This window comes from Zosterops lateralis (assembly GCF_965231275.1).
Source record: "Zosterops lateralis genome assembly, chromosome: 5".
Taxonomy (NCBI): Eukaryota; Metazoa; Chordata; class Aves; order Passeriformes; family Zosteropidae; genus Zosterops; species Zosterops lateralis.
Genome location: NC_139766.1, coordinates 48,036,869 through 48,056,500, shown reverse-complemented (window position 1 = coordinate 48,056,500; position 19,632 = coordinate 48,036,869). Strand labels below are relative to the sequence as shown.

Sequence of the window (19,632 nt, the reverse complement as noted above, 5' to 3'; positions counted from 1 at the left end):
AATTGGTAATACTGGCTCTGTCAGCAGCACAGAGGGCACCAGGACCACACTGTGCTGGGAAAGGATGGGCTCACCTTGTTTGGAGCTGACGTCGGAGGGTACGTGAGATGGGTGTGACCCCGGGGAAAAGTGCTCATCGCTGTAGGTGATAAGAGGGGTGAGGGGGTGAACCGCATGAGAAGGCTGTACCACGGGCACCTTGTTGGACTGCAAGAGAAGAACAAAAATTGAATTGTGTTAGTGAGGTGAGACTTCTGCTTTGGGGAAAAAAAAAAAAAAAAAAAAATAACAAACCAACATTTCCAAAATGCTATTTTTAAATATTTGCATTACTGAAGCAGGGGAAACAGATGGGCAGACATGACATTGGGGCTAGTGGATGGAAACCAGGTTTGCTGCCAGAATCGGCATCCTTAAACCACTGGCACCCGAAGAGGGATGCAGATATTGAGGAAATGCGGGGAAATGGGTGGGCGCCGGGAGCAGGAAGAAAGGCATTTGGGAGACATTGAGACAGGGCTGCGGAAATGGCAAATGGAGAGCTGCAGGGCAGGAGGAGCAACGTGTTGGGCAGGCAGGCACTGTGCACCAAGGGCTGTGACAAAAGGACAGCAGAGCCAGCAGCACTGCTGGAGAAACCCTTTGGTTATGGGAACAGCATTTGAGAAAAGAAGGATTAAAGTACAGGTTTGCCTTATCTCCAGCCTTAAAAGCAATACAAGCTTCATGAACTTCCCTCTTCCTCCCCAGTGCTCTTCCTGCATGGCTGTGGCACGGCACAGCTGGGACAAACCCCTGCCATCATGAGAGGGACCAAGTTTGTCCCTTGCAGTTTTACAAACTCTGGTTGAAAACTCTTGGTCTGTCTACCGGGTAACTAAAGGACCACCCTTAGAAGCCTGATTCCATATATAAGCAGTTGGCAGTGGCCTCTCATGAGGGTCAGTTAGAGGGGAGACCTGCTGAGCGCATGGGGAGAGCTGGGAGGCCTCTGACTCTATCAGGAAGAACTCAAAAGTACTACAAATGCGCACAAGGGTCCTGAAATGGGTGCCATAAGGTGATGTCCTTGCAGGGCAAGATGCACACTTCCCACCAGCACTTCCCAGAGTGCAGAGGTACAGGATTAGGGACAGGATGCTGTCCAAAATTACCCCCTTAAATCAAGGTTGCAAGACAATGAAACACCTCAATCCCAATGAAATCCTACATTTTTAACACTGCTGGAAACTCAAGTAGCTTTTTCCACAGTGGGACAAGCTGTAGTGATGATGCCAGCATGTAACAGGCACTCCTCATTTGTGCCCTGCCACTCTACCCTGCTCCTCAGCACAAATAATTATGGAACAAACAGGTTTTTAATAAAACCCCTCCAAAATAATAAAGCTGTCCTTCAGACAGACACACTGACAGTGAGAACAGCCTGCCAAATGTAAGGAATTAAGAAAAAAAAAATTTAGGAGGCTAATGAAATTAATTTTCATTGAGCTTACTACTGAAATCCTAGCACAAAGCAGATGTTAGGACATAGCTCCATGCACAAGTCCATGATTTTTCTGGCCTTCTGGAAACAGACGGTTGTAAATGGACAACTCAATTCATTGTTAAGGCTGATAGGAGTAGAGGAAAGGGAGCAAATGGGAACCAGTGCAGCATTTTCCGTTTTCCTCGTTTCCAGAGCACCACCTTAAGGAACTTGCATTAGCAGGCAGTATCTTCTTAATGTCTGACCTATCCCTCCAGTCATATAGCTCAGAATCTGGTGCCATGAATTTTTGCTAAATTATGCTATCCTTGCTCTCCTTTTAATTTTACGGTTTTCAACACAGATTTGCTTTCCTGTGGGAAAGAGATAAGAACCTGAGGATTTTAATTTAAGCTTCGGCCTTGTCTTATATTTTGCAAGATGGAGAGAGAAAGCAGCGCTGGTAGGTGTTTTAAAGCCAACAAGCATTAGGTCCATTTTTATGACCAAATAATAAAAGCAATATGAATTCTCAATAATATCTATGAGTTGAGTTGTAAAGGGGATAGCTCAGACTGCTATTCATCTTCCCCATCCGTATAAATTCCACAAAAAACAGATGCCAACAAATTTCAGATTATTTACAAATTGGGCCTCAGTCTCTAGCTATGAGACTTGTGGGCCAACCCACTATTCAGACATTACTTAATCAACAATAAACTGTATATTATGAATAAAGATAAGCAATAGATGTATTTAGGTCACACACACACAGCTGCTAATCAGCATTAATTTCTCAAAATTCAGTAATTAACATTTTGTATTGTACTGGATGTAATTGTCATGCACACCCCTGGTATCAGGGTTCCTTGCTTTCAGAAATCACCCATTTATACTTAGAGCATGCCAATCCCTGTACCCCCTCGCTCTCCGGCATCCTGCAGATTTTATTTTATTTTCTAATTCTCGGCACCTTATCCCCTAAGCCCATGGCAGCGGCTTTCAACGGGCGAAGGAACCGTGAGAAGTCAGGAGAAAAGCAAACCGCTTGTCAGCGAGCTTAAAATTAACATATAAACGGGCAATATCTCCATTAAGAGCATTTGGGGGTCTGCAGAGCCAGAAATTGGGAGAAAAAAAGTGACAATAAAAAATAGCAATAATGCAAAGCTTCTCAGTCTGCCTGCCCCACACAGCTTTGGGAAGACTCGGGGATCTCTGGCAGCCAAATCCTGCTGGTCACCCCAATATGACAACAGATAGGGCCTCACTGGGCACAGGCTGAGCCTCCCAGTTCCCTCTGGTCCCACTGAGATGTCCACAGTGATGATCAGCAGCAGGAGGACACACAGGGTGACACATGCATAATTAAACCAGGAGGAGAAAGGTCTGACGACATATTTTCCAAAAGCCCTATAGACTTGAAATCGTTCTGCCATGGCACCTGCCCTACAAGGCAATCCAGATGGGTTATCTGGGCCTTCCTCCCAGAGAGGGTTCAGGGCAGGAGACCAAGACCTTGTATGCAGACACTTGGATGCCCCTCTTGCCACCTTCTCAACCCTCTCAGCCCCAGCTGCAGTGAGGGATTGGCCCCAGGAGTCCCATCCAGTCCCATGGACCCTGCCCTGTACCCGTTCCCTGGGGACATTTGGACTGGGGACGCTGCCAAAGCCCCTTCCACCACCTACTGCTCACAGTAGGCACTACTACTTTCCAGGGCTGTGAACATGGCCAAATTCTACTTTACACTGAGGTACAAAACTGTGCTGGTGAGACTGCTTCTACTGCTTCCCAGTCTTTACCCATGGGCTTCCTCCTCCCACAAAAATGGCATCCCTATCATATTTGCCTCCCCAAATCCACCAAAGACAATCCATACATCTGCAGAAACACCTGAGAGACTGACAAAGACTCGATCTTGGTCAACATGACCTCTATGCAGGGGGAACTCCACTCCCCAAGGCTTGCTGAGCACCTGCTGACCAAGCCCACAACTAGCTCTCTCTGGCACACTGGTGACATCTATATCTAATATAGGCATGGTCCACAGAATGCCTTTTCTCCTCAGCACAGCCTGAAAATCTGCAAAACCCAATCAGTCCACACGCTTTCAACAAGACAATTACGTTGTCCTATGTGAGGTTCTTTGGTATTTTAGTACAGAAATTATACTTTATCCACCCACCAAAACATAGCATTTTGGTACCAAGTAGGTACCCAAGCAGCTTCTAAAACCACGATACAGTGAATGAGGATGAAATTTCCATTCTCGTTTCCAGGACAAGCTGGAGAAGCTGAATGTTTGTTGAAGCTGTCCCTAGCACAGCCCTGATGCAGCATAAATGGTGTATTACCACACCACACCAGTGAAGTTCCATTCTCTGTGCCTAAGGTTCTTTACATGACCTGGAAAAGGAAATGGGACATACAGCATAGCTCAAGGTATGCAATTTGGAAAAAGTAAATTACTAAAAATGAGGACCTGTTGTTTACAACCTGATGACCTCCTGTGGTGTTTTAGGACACCTTATCATGCGTGTGTTACAAACACTAAAGGCTAATGGCAAAGGGACAGCCTATTCCTGTTTGCCTGGGGACACACAGCTGTGTCCCACAGCATTCAGCTCAAAGGGACACTCCTGAGCGACTCAGCCTTGGTGGTCTCCTTCTCAGAGACCACACGGCCACCAGGGCTCCAGTCCCAGAGCACAGTCTTGCACCACAGACCACGCCAGCATCCTTGGGGAACTGGCCTCTGTGCAGCGCTCCCTGGGGCACTTTTTCTCACCAGCTTGGCCCTCCCAGTTGGTATCTTTTATTTCTCCCAAGCATGTGCTCTCAGGCTGAACTGAGGCAGTGCAGGCAGGGGACATTCCCCTGAAGGACACGAAGAGGACTGGGAGAGCATACATGTACTGGAAACAGCAGGAGCCATATTATTTGGCCAGTTAGGGCTAAGATGAAACTGCTATTCAGTTTTATGACTGACCTGAAAAAATCCCCCAAAATCCCCCAAAATCCCCCGTACAATGTTGGTGGGCAAAGGGTAAGAGCTTGCAGGGAAGAGGGCCCTGACCCAGCAGTTGACATTATCCCAGCAGAAGCTTTGCTATGCACCGGACACCTGTTTAAAGCTATTGCTGTGTTAAAGTAACTCAGGAACAGGTCTGTACAACAGCAAACACTTTCCTTGCAAACAGCAATCACAGTCTGCAAGTGGTAAAGCTTGAACTTACTCAGGCATTTTGGCCAGGGCAAGGAGCAGAGTGAGAAATCCCCTGGCTGCGGCACTGGCACAGCTGCTGCCACATGGTTGGGTGACCCCTGCAAGTGCCTTGCACTGGCAGTGCTGCACCTGCACTTGCAGAGCTACTCACCATTTCAGACATGTGCCTGCCCTCTCATCCGAGGAGCACACTGTGAGACAATTCAGATTAATCTTTGGTGAGCTCGTGGTGAAATGCTGCAGCACAAATTCAGTCTGAATCCAGTAAGTTTTCCCTTGTTTTTGAAATGCTTCTGAAGAAAAGCAAGAGTCCAGGAGAAAACCAGACCTCAAGCCCTCCTTAAACAGCCAGCTAATGCTTCAGTGAAGGCCCACACCTGTAAGGTATCTTATATGCAACAAGTGTGCAAAAACTATAAAAAGCCTGAGACAGCCATGGCAAAAATGCCTGTAGGTCAGCGCTGGGCGAGGCAGGCAGCTGGGAGCTCCTGCTGGAGCTGGGGCCACCATTTGTTCCAGCTGCTGCACAGAGAAAGATATTAAATTAATGACCCTTCAAAGGACACACATCTACAAAGGAGGTTGCAGGCAGGCAGGGAGCTTTGCAGAGAACCATGAGGCATGCAAGCCTCTGCACACAAGACCTGAGTGTCCCTTGTCAACATCCAAAGAGGTGCTGGGCTCGTTTTTGTTTTTCCTCTTTTCTTTAAACACAAAGTCATTTCTAAAAAGCAAAAATAAAAAGGTCCCAGCCTGTCCACTCTTCCTCTCCTGTCAGCAAGTAATGCATTGTTACAGATACTAGCAGATGGTCTTCTCAATTAAGACTAAAATAAGTCAACTAAAAAAAAACCAAACCAAACAAACCAACTTAAGGATGAATAAATGCATCATTCCCTTTCATTCCTGAAAGAGGGGGTCATTTGAAGAAACAACTTCAACTTTTTGACAACAAGTGTTAAGTTTAGGGGGAAAACACAACAGACAGCTCCTCAAAAAAACCCAGCACCAAAACATCTCTAAACCCTTCCACTTACTGCTATAGCAGTACCTCAAAATAAATGAACTAAATGGAGAGAATTCGAGGCTACCTTGATCTGAAGAGACAAGGAAAATTCATCTCTTTTTTAGCCTATTCTCATTTCTGCAGACTTGAAATTATCCTTAGGCTGAAGGTTTTAGCAAACCCAGAAGACAGCAGTTCCAGCTGTCCTCTCAAAATACCAACAGCATTTTAATGGCTAAACTAACTTTGTATTTATGCGTTTGCTGACCAGCTGTTGCAATAAAAATGCAAGATCAAGAAGAATGTTATTTTGGAGCAATGTCAAAACCAGGTCCATGTCTGGGTTCATCATGGACTGGCTTCAGCAAAGGAGAACCAGTGGTGGAAAAGGAGGAGGTAATAGTAACATGTTTTGGCCAAAATAGTTACCAGTAGAGGAAACAAGCTCATCAGCACCAGTAGTAACAGCAGTAACAATTTGCCACCTCCCTAGGAGCGACTGTACAATCCCTTTTCATAGACAACTTCGCAAAGATGCAGCAATATAGAGAGCTTAAGTTACTCCCCCATTCCCAAACCATTTTTTTAGAGCAAAAAGGTTTATGTCCAAAGCCAGCCTCTTTCTAGGCTCTTGACAACAGACATAATTTTATGCTTAATTTTCAAAACCCTCTCCAATCCTCCCAACAGTGCAAGGGGGAAGATGCCAGAGTAGGTATGGTGCAGAGTGGCTTGTAGCATTACTTTTAGCCTCACCTGAAGCTAAAAGGAACAGGGATAGGAAAGCACACCCACAGGAACACACTGCTCACAGGAAACAGGGGCTTATGAATAGTGTGATTTATGAAAGACAAATAAAAAAGGTGCAGTCTTTTAACCCTGCTTCACAACTGGGCAGCAGGAGGCCATTTATCTCACTGACCTTTCATACTTACCAACAGCAGGGGGGACACCCCAGGGACTCACCATTTTAAAGAGGTGAAGTGAAATGCTGCATTGCTGCTGATGTGAAACTTTACAGCTTCACAACTGCTAACACTTACTCAGAACAAAACTAAAATCAAAACCACACATTTCAGGGGGCAAACTGATGACTTGATGAGGTCAAAAAAATCCTCCTGGTCCCCCTTTTCCTCATGTGCTGTATTCAACTCTTCATCATGGAAGTAGCACTTAGTGCTGGGAGTCAGGAAAGGGCAGAACAAGAAAGTTACTCTAAGTCAGTTATTGAAAGTTTCCCCATCTCCCAACGACACACTGCATCATGAAACCAGAGCCAGAGCATGCTAGGAGCCCTCAACATTTGGAGAGAAGAAGCTGCCAGTACATCATCAGCAGGTAAAGGAGGCAATCAGGATGCTTGCTAGAGCTTCCCATGGTTATTTGGGAGCAGGAAAAGTTTGTGACCTTTTTCCAGTTGCTCACACCACTTTCCTTTCTGGGAAGCCCAGCAGCAAGTGGCTGTGTCTGCAATGCATAGGAAGGGCAGCTTCACGGCCAACACGACCATGCCACAGTTCGCAGGCACAAAAATCAGCACCTGAAGCAAAGGGGGTGTCACAGCTGAAAGTGCAGGCAGCATACAAGGACAGGCAAGAGGAACTGGAGACAACTGCTCTGCCTGAAGCCTGAAGGGTTGGTACACAATAAAAAAATTCATTGCAACAGCCAGGGGAGCACTGCAAAGGAAAGCGTAAATATGATCTGACAAGGCCTAGAATAAGCATCTATCTAGATGGATTATAATCAGTCACTAAATTCAGGTTAATTGCAACATTAGCGAGAAACCACTATTATTGGCTTGTCTACATTCTTGTCTTTTTCCATCTTTTTCACCCCTCCCTCCCCTTCAATCTTGGAAATTCATATAGCACAACTGCGATTTTTTTTGCTGAAAAGTTGTAATAAGCATTTGAGTTCCCTCAAGACAGCTTTAAAAACATGGGTGTTGAATATCTGACAGAAACATGCTTTATTTCAAGTGTTCATTAAGCACTGTCATTAAGTAAATGATTAAAGCACACCCAGTATTAAAATAGCTTGATTAGAAATCCCCTGCTATCTGCATTTTCTTCTCTCCCATGACTTCTTAATTTGTTTGTTCTTGCCTGCTCAGGAAGGCAGAACAGGAGACCTGGAGTGCTGGTGAACTATGTGGGGAGCCATGCAGGTCTTGTAAGGCTCTGATCAGGGGAGGACAAGCCCACTTCAATTTCTGCACTCTGAGTTCACATATACAGAGATTACACCTAGTTTTACACAGCCCATTGGTTTTGGAAATATCACTGATAGGGCACTTAATTAGCAGAAAACCCACAGGCTCACAGAAAGGACTTTCCCTGTTGCAAAGTCTTATTTCACTCTGTAAACTCAGCAATAGCTTCTCTTAGATGGAGATCAACTGCCAGCAAACACTCCACAATTTGACTGTCAATACTTGTTTTAAGGTCTGATTTCTGCAAGAAGATCTTTTAACTTTGGCCATCCTGAACAGCTCATCTTTTTCCTGATGAGCCCCACACCCAACAAGCAGGAACCTGCATTACCAAATCACACACTCAACCCCAGAAGTCTCTTAGAATCCCCAAAAACCTGGTAAATGGGACTGCTGCCACTACAAATGCTCTGATGGGCCTTCACTCTGCACAGTATCCCTTCTTTTGCCTGGTGCATCCTTGTCACATACAAGCAATCCCATCAGATGGAAAGGTGTTTTTCTTCATTGTTTCCTGACCTGTCCAGAACACTCTTGGTTTGTTATTGGCTAGAGAACAGAGCCCCAGCAATGTTTTAACAAGCCCAAGCTTGAGTCCCTGGGTTGCACAGTTCTAGCTTATTGCTTCCTTGGACAGTAAGGACAATTGTCCTAAGCCACCAGAGGAAGAAACCCACTGGACATCAGAGGAGGCAGTGCCCAGAGCCCAGCAGCTTGCCAGGGAGGAACAGTAGAATGTGACAGGGAGCCTCAGGGGTTCTGGGTGGGGGAAAGGGGGCTGGAGTCCATCCTGGTGTCACCTCTTGTGCCATCTTCTGCTCTTCCCTGGTGACAAAGCTGCTCTGGTTTCTGTCAGCAGAGCTGTCTGCTGAGTTAAGACAAAGACACGATCTTATTTTGCTTGCCTCGAGGTTATCAGGATCTCTACTCACAACAACTTTGTCATTTTCTCCAGTGTACTCAGACCCACAAGCTCATGTGCTTCTCTCACAAGCAGAGGGATGTGCTTCAGTCCAATATTCAAACCTTGGAAATGGTTCCATCTACCACATAAGCACAAGTGTTGTGTGAAAGCAGGTTGTCCGACAACAGCCTCTGAAGCCCAGCATTTCTGTTGTGGCAGACAACGTGCGTCACAGGATGGGATGACTTTTCCTTATCGGCCTCCTCAAGTCCCACAGGATACAGACCCAGACTCCTGGGGGGAGCCAAGAAAAAAAATCCATCCTGCACCCTGGTGACAGGAAGATGCCTTTCGGCACTGCACACACAGCGGATCAAAAGTGCTTGAAATAGGACCTCTCTTAAATGTATTTATATTAAGTCTATGTTACAGCCTATCCAACTCCATATGTCATAACAAAGACTATCAGAGGCCCAGAAAACTGAGAAATGGGTCAACTTCTCTCTGAGCTGCAGTTTTCAAGGTGCACTGAATAGAGATGTTCCTGATTAAGAAAATGCAAGAGTATGACATGTATTGGGAAAACATCTTAGCTCTGTCATATAGAAGGTAAGGACAAGGGATTGACATCTGTCTGAGCACCTGGCACACTTTTACATGTTCAAAACCTCTGTTTAACATGTAAGTCTGCAAGCAGACTGCAGAAGATGCAGGCAGCATCTTCTTACTTCTAGTAAAGCAGAGATCATGCTGGGCTAGTCAAGCTACCCAACACGACTGATGTTTTTGGAAATACTCTTGCCTCATCCACCCTCTTAAAAACAGGAGACAAAAAGAAAAAAATGTAGGAATGGATGTGATGATGGAGGAATGACGAATTTGATGACATCAATGACTCTTCTCAGCTGGCCTTTACTCCTGGCAAGCCCTGTTCCTCACCACACTGATGCTGCTTGAAGACTCCCAAAGGGAAACTAGTGCTAAAGCCAACCCCTCTCTGGCTCCAAAGTGGCAGGAAGGGCTGCCCCAATTTGCCATGAAGTGAGGAGACCCTGCTGCTGGGATTTGAGCTCCTTCAGGGGGGTTTACTGGCAGCAGTGGGGCAGACCTGAGCCCAACACAAAGTGCAATGCTGACAGCTGGGGGTGCATGCACAGCATTACAGGTAGCAGGCACAGGCAGGGCTGGGTGGGATGGATGCAGGGGTTGCTCAGCACATGCCCTCAGAGGGGGCATTTTCTCCAAATTTGAGGCTCTCAGGCATCGTTGACCCTGCATACGCACTGTAAAAAGTTTTCAAGTAACTTCCTTGAGTCCGGCTAAACCGTATTAACAGATTTATCCAATAACATGCAAATTTGAGTTTTAATGAAAAGTCTTAAGTCCCAGCTCTAAGTGATTTGGACTTTTCTGCTAATGGCATCGGCTAATGACCAAAGATTTAATGCATCAAGTCTTAGCATACATCAGTGCAAACAATATAACCATTTAGTGGAGGCAAAAAGTCATCTCATTAAACATCCATCATTGGATGTGGGCAAGATGGTCCACAGGCTTAAAATAAAATATTCATTTTTAAACTTAAAAAAAAAAATCCCTAAAAAATGTACAAATGATTAGGCCAAAAGTAGCAGTCTGCTAAAGCTTCACTGGGATTGAAAATGCAAACTGCAACGTTTATCTGGAGGTAAAACGCATTTGCAAGTACTTAATTTCAGCAGCACTATTCCACAAAGAAGACAAAACCAATTTTAACAGGAATTAAAGCAATAGGGCCCTCCAGAAACAGGATGTCTCTTAGACAGGTTATTTGAACCATCAGTAGAAGGTCACAACAGGAATTATTTCTCTACCACATTGTGCAAGATGATTTCAGTACAAACAAAAGTGTTGAAAAGCTACTAACTTAATTTTATAGATCATTCCCACGAGGGTTTGTCACATCAATGAGACACAAAAATATGCCCTAAAAATTACATTTTTATGGAGCTAAAAACACAAAAATCACAGCACACAGCTAAGGACGAGCAATGAATGACCTGAACAAGGCATGGGCTCAAAGAAACAGGGCTAGAAACACTTTTTGGCCCAAACCATTGATACCGAATGTTTCATTTGGACTCTTGAAATAAGGAGGAGCAATAAACCTACCACATGACACAGCTGGATGCTGAGCTACTGACACAAAATCTAAATGCCCATTATTTTTAGTCTTGTTTGCCAAATGGCATCTTAGAGGACACAAAAAAACCAGACTGACCCCTCCCAGCCATGGGCTGACAGTAGAAGATGACTCAGCTAGGGGAAGGACTGCAATTATAATGGACCCGTGTAAGCTGCCTGTTTGCAGGAGGAGTGGAAAAAGGACATCCAGATAAGACAGAGCACCCACTTTTGTGCCTGCATGCTGCCTCTCCCAAGGCAGCTTAGGAAACATTTTTTTTCCACTCCCCAAAAAGCAGATATGGCAACCTCACAGCAAGCCCTGCCTCCAGACACAGAGAGAAACCAACAAAGGAGCCCTGGAGGGATGCTCCTACATCAGCTTTGGAGCCAGATCATCCTCTAAGAGCTGCCTATCCCCACTGAAACACACACTTGTGACCCAGAGTCCTCAGGACCCAAAGTGGTGCTATGTCAGGGGAGGTTTAAATCGGGTATCAGGAAAAGGTTTTTCACCCAGAAGGTGGTTGGGCACTGGAACAGGCTCCCCTGGGAAATGGTCACAGCACCAGCCTGACAAGAGTTGAAGAAGCATTTGGACACAAACTTGGGCACGTGGTGTGATTCTTGGGGTGTCCTATGCAACGCCAGGACTCAGGCTTCAATGATCTTTGTGGATCCCTTCCAAGTGAGGATATTCTATGATTCTAAGAAAATGCATCTTCTCCTGTGTTAATGGTATTATCTCTCCTCCAACTCTTCACTAGCCCTGTTCACCACCCATCCTTGCCTCTGTTCCAGCACCCTGTACTCACTCCTGGGAAGGTTCCTGGGCCTCCTGGCCCTGCTTGGCTCATTTAATTGCACAGCACCCTCAGGCTCCCCAAAACCAGGCATTTCCTTCAGCTTTCAGGCCTTACCCATGCAGGCACATCACTGTCCTGGGCACTGACCTGAAGATGCTCTGGTGACTGGGATGGCAGCCCATGAGATGGGGGAGACAGGAAACATGGGGCTCACCTACTCCCTCTTCCCACCCCATTCAATCTGGTCTGTTACCACTAAGCTCCTTCACCCATTCGGCCACAGGGCTTAAAAAAAGGTTGCTGGTATGCACAAGACACGTGATGCCTTTTAAATCCTGCACAGGATATTTCTGCCTGCTGCTAGACTTGAATTTTTTTTTTTTTTTTTTTTTTTTTTTTTTTAATTCAAGAGCTGCCCTTTAAAAATCACTCTTAAAAACAAAAAAACACACCCGGCCCACAACCTAAGTTTTGTGCAGCAGGCACCTACGTCCTCATAAAAGCCCTGGGCTGTGCTTTATAACATGGGTAGAAAGTCTAAACATCGTAAAAACAGCCTAAATTGCCAGATTGCCCAAGCCTCCAGTAAATCACCCTTCCAGATGGGCTTAGAGCTGCACATACAGCCCCACTAGTAGCAACGGGTCACTCTGCAATTATATTTCAATCCTACTAAACTCAAATAACATTATATGAGAATTATGCTCAACTACATTAAAGAGGCACTTCCAAAGTTTACCATCACCCTGTCATTACCCACAGTTTGATTTTTCATTCAATTAGTCTTCCTCTGTGCAATTAACTTCTCCCTCAAACCATGGCAGAGGCCGGGATGGACAATTTCTTATCATAACTACACCCCTCCTTGGTACTTTTCATTGCAATAAAGGTTGTGCTTGGGAGAAACACAGTGTGTTAGACGCCGTATAACACCACTGAACAATTTATCAGGCAAAAAAATAGCTCATGCCAGGAGAGCTTGGGGAAGCACTCAGCCCCTCACCCCCCTCCACTGCTGACAGGGCAAATGGTCAAGAGTGCCAGAGATGCCCCAATGCAACTTTAATCCTTTTCTTTTTTGGCGTGGACACACAGGGGATCTACATGAGACCTGCCCCTCCCACACCGGCTGCTGTGGGGCAGCAAACCCTGGAACTGCTGCAGTGTCCAGTCTGGCCTGGCACTGGGGCTGGGCAAACTCTGCCAGCGATGCTCCCACCCAGCAACCCCTCCAGCTGCCACCCCCAGCCAGCAACATGGGCAAGGTCAGCAACCACATACTGGAGACAATTTTTTATTTGGGTTTGTTTGGTTTTTCTTCCCTGCTCCTTCCTGCTCTCTCTGGCTTCCCCCTGCTCCTACCAGAACTGGCAGATTCATTCCCCATTGCCATCACTTCAGAGGCGAGGACCAGACTCTCACCTCTCCTGTGCAAGAGGGAGAAGGGTTTTTAGCTGGATGATCTGAGGATCATCTGGAAGTCGGGCAGGAGACACAGGCACTCCTGCTACAGACATCATAGATGCTGCACACAGACACTCTGAGTTTGCTCGAGAGGCCACATGTCCACAGCCAGCCACACAGTTTGCCACATTCATTTGCAGATGAGGCAAACTTTTGCTGCCCCCTTTTTCAAGAAACAGTTTGGGAGACAGATTAAAGGACACTTATTTTGGCCTTTTAATCAAGGAATCAAGCACTCTGCTCTAAAAAATTAATTATTTTTCCTCTTTATGGCAGAAAGTACCCTTTCTGATGGAGAGAAATCATGGTCCCTCTTACTTCTGTCCTACACCTAAAATAAGGATAGCTTAACCTCATCCAAAACTGAAAATTACCCCAAATTTCAGACAGTTAAATAATTCCACTATCTCACAGCCAGGACACTATTCACACCACGAAACAGGCAGAGTTCCCCTTGCCTTTCTCAGAGTTTCAGCACCCGTGCCTGAAGACAAAGATAGCAAATACCCTGTGCCAACCAACCTATGCTAAGGACAGTCAGCCTCCAGACAGCCAGAGACAGGACCATGAACCACGGGGTGAATCCTTGTCACCCCTACTCGAGGGACACGCTGCCCCCATGCCACTGAACTAGCAGAGATGCAAAAATACGGCACCTCATGTGCGGAAGCAGAGACAGGATTTGCTCATCTCAGACACCTCTTCCTTCCGCTCGCCCTCCCAAACCTCCCTGTCCACACTCAAGCTGCTGTGGGGGACAACCAGCTCAAAGGGAATGCCAGTCTATCAAATCAGTGAGAAAACAATATCCTCTCACTGGAACATGCTGTAGATGATTTCTCATCTGGCCAAGATTTTGGCACTCACTGTTTTTATCAGTTGCACAGAACTAGGAGCTGAGAACACGAGGAGAGCAGCCCCTTGGTGCAGCACGGAGACAGAGCACCGCTTTTATCGGCATTAACTCTCTCGCGCTAAGTCAGAGGAAGGAAATGCTGCCTCCCCCACAACATTATTTTTTTTAAAAACAACCACCTTTCCTCTTCAGAAGGCCCTGGCCAGGTGTTACACGCTCTCGACATCAAGCTAAGGCCAGGCTGGCTAATCTGTAGGTTCACTCGTTAACGAGATAAAGGATTTCAGCTCGGTGCCGCAGCCGGGCTGTGGAAGCTGTGGGCTGGAGGAGCTGCCGGCAGCTGAGTGTCACTCCTGGAGGAATGCCTGACCTTTCCCGGGGCTTTGATCATGCTGCCTCGCAGCGTGAGATAACCAGCCCTTTGCAGAATCCGGAGGTAATAAAAAAAGCAGCTTTGAGGCCTCGTGTTTTTGCAGGGAAATACTTACCTGTGTTCCCAGCACGCTGCCCAGTCCCCACCGTCCTCCCCAGATTTCAGCCACATTACGGCCAAACGCATTGCTGTCAACTCAGGGAATCACATAAAGCCTTCGGATCAGAGTTTTTAGCTCTTGTTTAATTTCTCTTAATTGAAGAGGGTACTTGTGACTGTTCTTAGGGAGGATACAGAGACTCAAAAAAGAGCAGAACGACAGAAGGTCCCCAATTAGCATGTGATTAAGCTGTAAGTAGGATAATAGGAGGAGAAATTTTGTATCTTACACAAATAAGATAGCAAAAGAGATAGATAAAAGCACGGAAGGGGAATAAAGCTTTATCCCCAGCTCCCCTCTCAACACTCAAGCCATACAGAAAGGAGTGGATTTCCTGAGGGTTTTTTGTTTGCTTGTGATTCTTTTAAAGCTGGGTGTCTTTCTCAGGATAGTTCACTATGGCAATTTAAACAAGCCAGTGTAGTACCAAGTTAGTAAAGCATGAAATACTTGGAACCCTGGGCTGAGTGTGCTGAATCTGTAAGTGATAATTACATCAGTCTTGAATACTTCCTTTAATGACTCTACACAAGCACTCCCTCCACCCAGTCTGCTTTTAGTTACCGACCTAGAGAAGTCTGCGTGATCTTCTCAGGTTGGGGTTGGATTTTGTTTTGTTCTGTTTAGGACACTGCAGCACAGTCTCTGAAGTTGGAGCCGCAACTCCTTGATGCTCTCTGTAGGCTGTATATGAGGCACAGGGCTTGCTCTGCAGCACTCCTCAGCTGCAAGTAGGCTGATGCCAAACCGAGCAGACCTGGATAAGTTACCCCTCTGGGGTGGAAAAAGTTGTACTTAGCTACGCTGTCTTCCTCACGGGGTTAACTATGTAGATTTCAGATGCAAATTTTACTTTAGGGCAGGCTTTATGGTATTAAGAGTCTCTTTTTCAGCCTTCTGAAATTTCATATGTATACATGCTAGAGCTCTCTCATCTCTCTTAATTGGGTTTTGTGGAATTTCAAGGCCCGGGGGCCAAGAGGGGAGGGCTGCTGATTAAAGCACGCCATGCAGAAGTGGATGCAGAAGTGTTGCACAGTAACAGGAGAGAAACAATTCCTCTGAGCTACCTGCCTCCACGTGCAAACCCCATCTGCCACTCAAGAGGAACCCCATCTTTTGCCCTGGTCTTCCTGAGAGTGCAAGGATGGCTCCTGCCCTCTGCAACGGGCACTGCAAGGAAGATGTTCAGCCCTGCTTCTCCAGATGTGCAAATCAATTTCAGAGGTTTAGAGGCAGCTACATTTGTTTGTTTAAATGGAAATAAACCAGTGTGCCTGTGTCCTCACTGCAGACCCAAATGGGCCTTCTTCCCACAGTCCTAACCATGACTTAGACACTTCAGGACCATTAAGGAGGAATTGAACGGTATCTTCCTTTAACCCTTTTCATAACCCAGAACATACATGTGTGTCAGAATTTGTTAGGCTATGATGTCTGAACTGATGAGATGCCATTGTGTCTGTGTCCCCACAATGAGAGCACAGAAAACACCCATTCCTGCATTTGGCCAAACTGCATCTCTCCACATACAAGGATTCAGTCCAGGAGCCTGCTTGCAGCAGCTAAATACAGATATTCACACACCCATTATAAATGCAGTCTAGTTTCATTTTTAACCCACAGGAGGGTGTGGAGGGAGAAAACATCAAAGCATGGACACAGGCTACCCTGGCATTCTGGGTGTGCAATTTTATCTTCCCCTCATTTCCCTCCTCTCCAAACCAGCTGCTTCAACTATCATGATGCTTGCCCTCCGGCCAGTAGGCTGGAAAACTGGCTTCCAAGGCAGTCATTAATCTCTCCTCATTGCCCAGCTGGCACAGGATTTTGCTTAGATGGGAGAAGAGTCAGCTCTGTGCCCTCTGAAGCACCAGTGGCAGCTCCCGCAGCCGGGCATGCGAGGCACCCGCTGCCCACACCGGCACAGCCTGGCACCGCTCACCCTGCCACAGCACAAGGGTCACCACGCATGGAATGAGAAGGGTAAAACTCCAGCACAGGCACTGTAGAGCACTGAAAGAGGAACTCTGAATTATATAACCCCCTCCTGTCAGCAGTGACGGTGAAAAGAAGGGCTGTGCATCTTCAGGGGAAGATGTCTTGGCTCAGAGCTAAGTTTAGAGGCTGACTTCTTGCATAGCAATAGCAGCGGAGACTAGCCCCTACATATGCAAGTTATGCAAGTGAAATGAAGATGCACATAAACCTTTAGCAGGAGAGCACAGCTCAGCAATGCTACGCCTATCGGGGTTCAACCCGTCTGAGGTAACAGGGCTGGAAATACACAGAGGTGCTGAGCACCAGCAAGGGCTGCTCCAAAACAGCCAAGCTGAAATGAGAATTAAACAAGCTCACAAAGCATCATGCACACCACTGCAAGTTTGTTAGGGAGATAAAGTAACACGAAGTGTGGTTCATGTGACTATAGCCCGAAACACAGCCATTTTACTGTCCCCCACCATGCACTGCACTGTCCCGGCAACTTCTGAGACAATGTTCGACCATCTACTTCGAGTCAAAAATAGTCCTTACAGTGAATACTTTTTTCCTTTGCTGATGGGATGATTCATACCCAACTTATCATATCCTCTCAGTAATACCACTCATTTGCCATTTTTAGAGAGGAAGAATGGCCCACCAAGACCCCATGAATACACATCTAAACCTGCATTTGATCTGCCAGTAGTACTGTAGCTTTCCCCAAGAAGAAGAAACATGCAGGCAAGTTTTTGATCTTCCTTAAAGCACCGCTTATCTCAGCTTTTGTTTGTTTTCTGTTTTCAGGTGTGGGGTAGTGTCTGATGTGAAAGCCACCCACTGTAAGCTATCTAGGCAACGAAACAACCATCATAAACCACCACTGGAACAAAAATAGCAGCACCTTTCTCTCCCCTGGGCACAGGCTGCATGCAGAACAGTGCTGACAGCATGTGCAGCTACAAGCACACTTTGCTGATCACAAACCCAGAGGTGCTAAGCATGGGTCTCCTCTCACATATCTTCCAGCCACTTGTTAGGGAACCACTAAGTCCTTCTGGATGGCTCCAAGAAAAGGCAGCCTTTCCCTAACAGCTGTGGAGCAGAGAGGGGTAATTCCTCAAAACTGCTTGTGGGTTCGAACTCCAGCTTGGCCCAAGGAAAGCTGCCACCTGCAGTACAACCAGATAAGTGAGCACCTACAGCAACACAGTTCACAACAAGCCTAAACCACAGCAAGCTGAGCCTTCTCCCACTGCCCAACCTTCTTCTTCTAACCCCCTCCTTGCCATCTAGAGGGAATGCCAGTCCACAGCTAGACATAGGACAGGGTGCAACAGCAAAGGTGCCAAATCCTAACTTCGAATGGGGAGACTGGTCTGAAAGGAATTTACATGAGGCTGCAGGTTAAACCAATATTCATCTACACTTATGGCTCAGTCCCTTTTAAATCCAGAGCAGGCTGGCCAACCACAGCCACAGCTGAGCTTGGAGGAGAGGTTTCCAAGTGGCTACTATGCTCCTACCAGCTTTGGGAGGGAAGAGAAAAAACAAAACAACCCAGCAGCCAGGTAGAGGAAGGAGCTCTTCCTGAGCAGGAGGCAGCAATCAGCTGCTACACCGCCTGTTCTGCAGCAGTCAGCCGGGTGAGCATGTGGCACACGGGGCCACTGATGTGCACCACATGAGCTCTCCATCCCCAGCACATCCTTCCTCACTGGGAAAGGACAGAAACCCCCGGGACACCCAGCTGTGGGGTCTGTTGCTGAAATCCTGCAGGGCTTCTGCTGAAAAAGGCACTTAAAATGCACGCTAAAAATAGAGTCTGCACTGATGCTATATATAGCAGGAGGGTGCACACTTTCAAAAAAAGGCTGTCGCCCTCTCCAGCAGTAGAGGGAAGGCAGCCAGACATGCCCCTGGGATGGTCCTGCATTCCAGCCCTGCTGCAGCAGCATGTGCTGGCACCCCAGCATGAGCGTGCTTTGGGAGGGCCACCTTTTGCTACGGAAATATGAAGACAGGGTGCAGGAAACCATTTGCAAGGTCACTGGGTAGAGGTTTCATCCCACAGAGGCCAAGAGGGATGCAGGACCCTGGACATCCCTGCAAGCTGTGCTGCTGGCCAGTCCCACAAATGGATGATTCCTTCTCTGTGCCAGGGTTTTTCTAAGTGCAATAATGAGCATCAGGATTTTCATAAAGCACTTATGGATATGTTGCTTCATCCAGGTGCCAGGAGAGCCAGGCATGGCCACTGGAAACTTGTCAGTTAGTGAAAACACGAAACCTCCTACTTTGCCTGTCTAGCCAAGTATCTGTCAAAACCCTTGACTGTCTCTTAAGTAAAGGGCAAAATACTCATTCCCTGGCTGGACTACTTGGGCTATGGGGGCAGATCCAGAGCTGACATGACACAGGTACCAGTGTCTGTGTTGGTAAGCCCAAAGGGGCAGGTTTGCACTTTCCACATTTTTTGCCCAGAGCAAAGCTGAAGGGATGTGCAGCACAGGAGAGGATGCCACACAGTCCATGCAGATGCTGCATGGGAAAAAGTGGCACCTTCTCCCCTTGACTAGCTGAGCCCTGTGGGATGGCAAGACGGGGCAGGGGGTGTCCCACCTCCGGGGCCCAGGAGGAGCCACTGAAAGCCAAGCTTCTAATTAAGACCATAGCTTTGGTTAATTGAGTCCAATTCACCTGTGACATGAAGAGTCCCAATCCCATCAACAATAATGGAACTGCATCGGCTTACACCAGTAATGACTTCAAATCAGTGGCATAATAAAGCTAATTCCATACTTTTCCAGGTCCAGCTGATGAGGCTGCCAAGGGAGAGCAGGAGACAGCCTTCCTCCCTCGGCGCCAACACCTGCACACAAGAGCAACATGAACAGCCCAAAGGTTGGAACGACAGGAAATGTAAAAAATAAACAAAGTTTCCAACAAGACTAAGGCTTAATTTTGACACTGGATCAGGCGATCAGTTTAACACTGAACACAATGTGACC

General features: G+C 46.7%; 1 protein-coding gene across 4 annotated transcripts in view; it reads right to left on the bottom strand.

Annotated features, from left to right (window-relative positions):
* LEF1 (lymphoid enhancer binding factor 1) overlaps nt 1–19,632 on the bottom strand; it is a gene marked incomplete at its 5' end in the record, with an annotated part of 70,408 nt that overhangs the window by 29,603 nt on the left and 21,173 nt on the right. For all 4 annotated transcript variants that reach the window (XM_083860993.1, XM_083860992.1, XM_083860995.1 and 1 more), the window contains one exon: nt 75–207. In XM_083860993.1, coding sequence (XP_083717119.1) covers nt 75–207 — 133 coding nt within the window. The remainder of the gene's footprint in view (nt 1–74; nt 208–19,632) is intronic.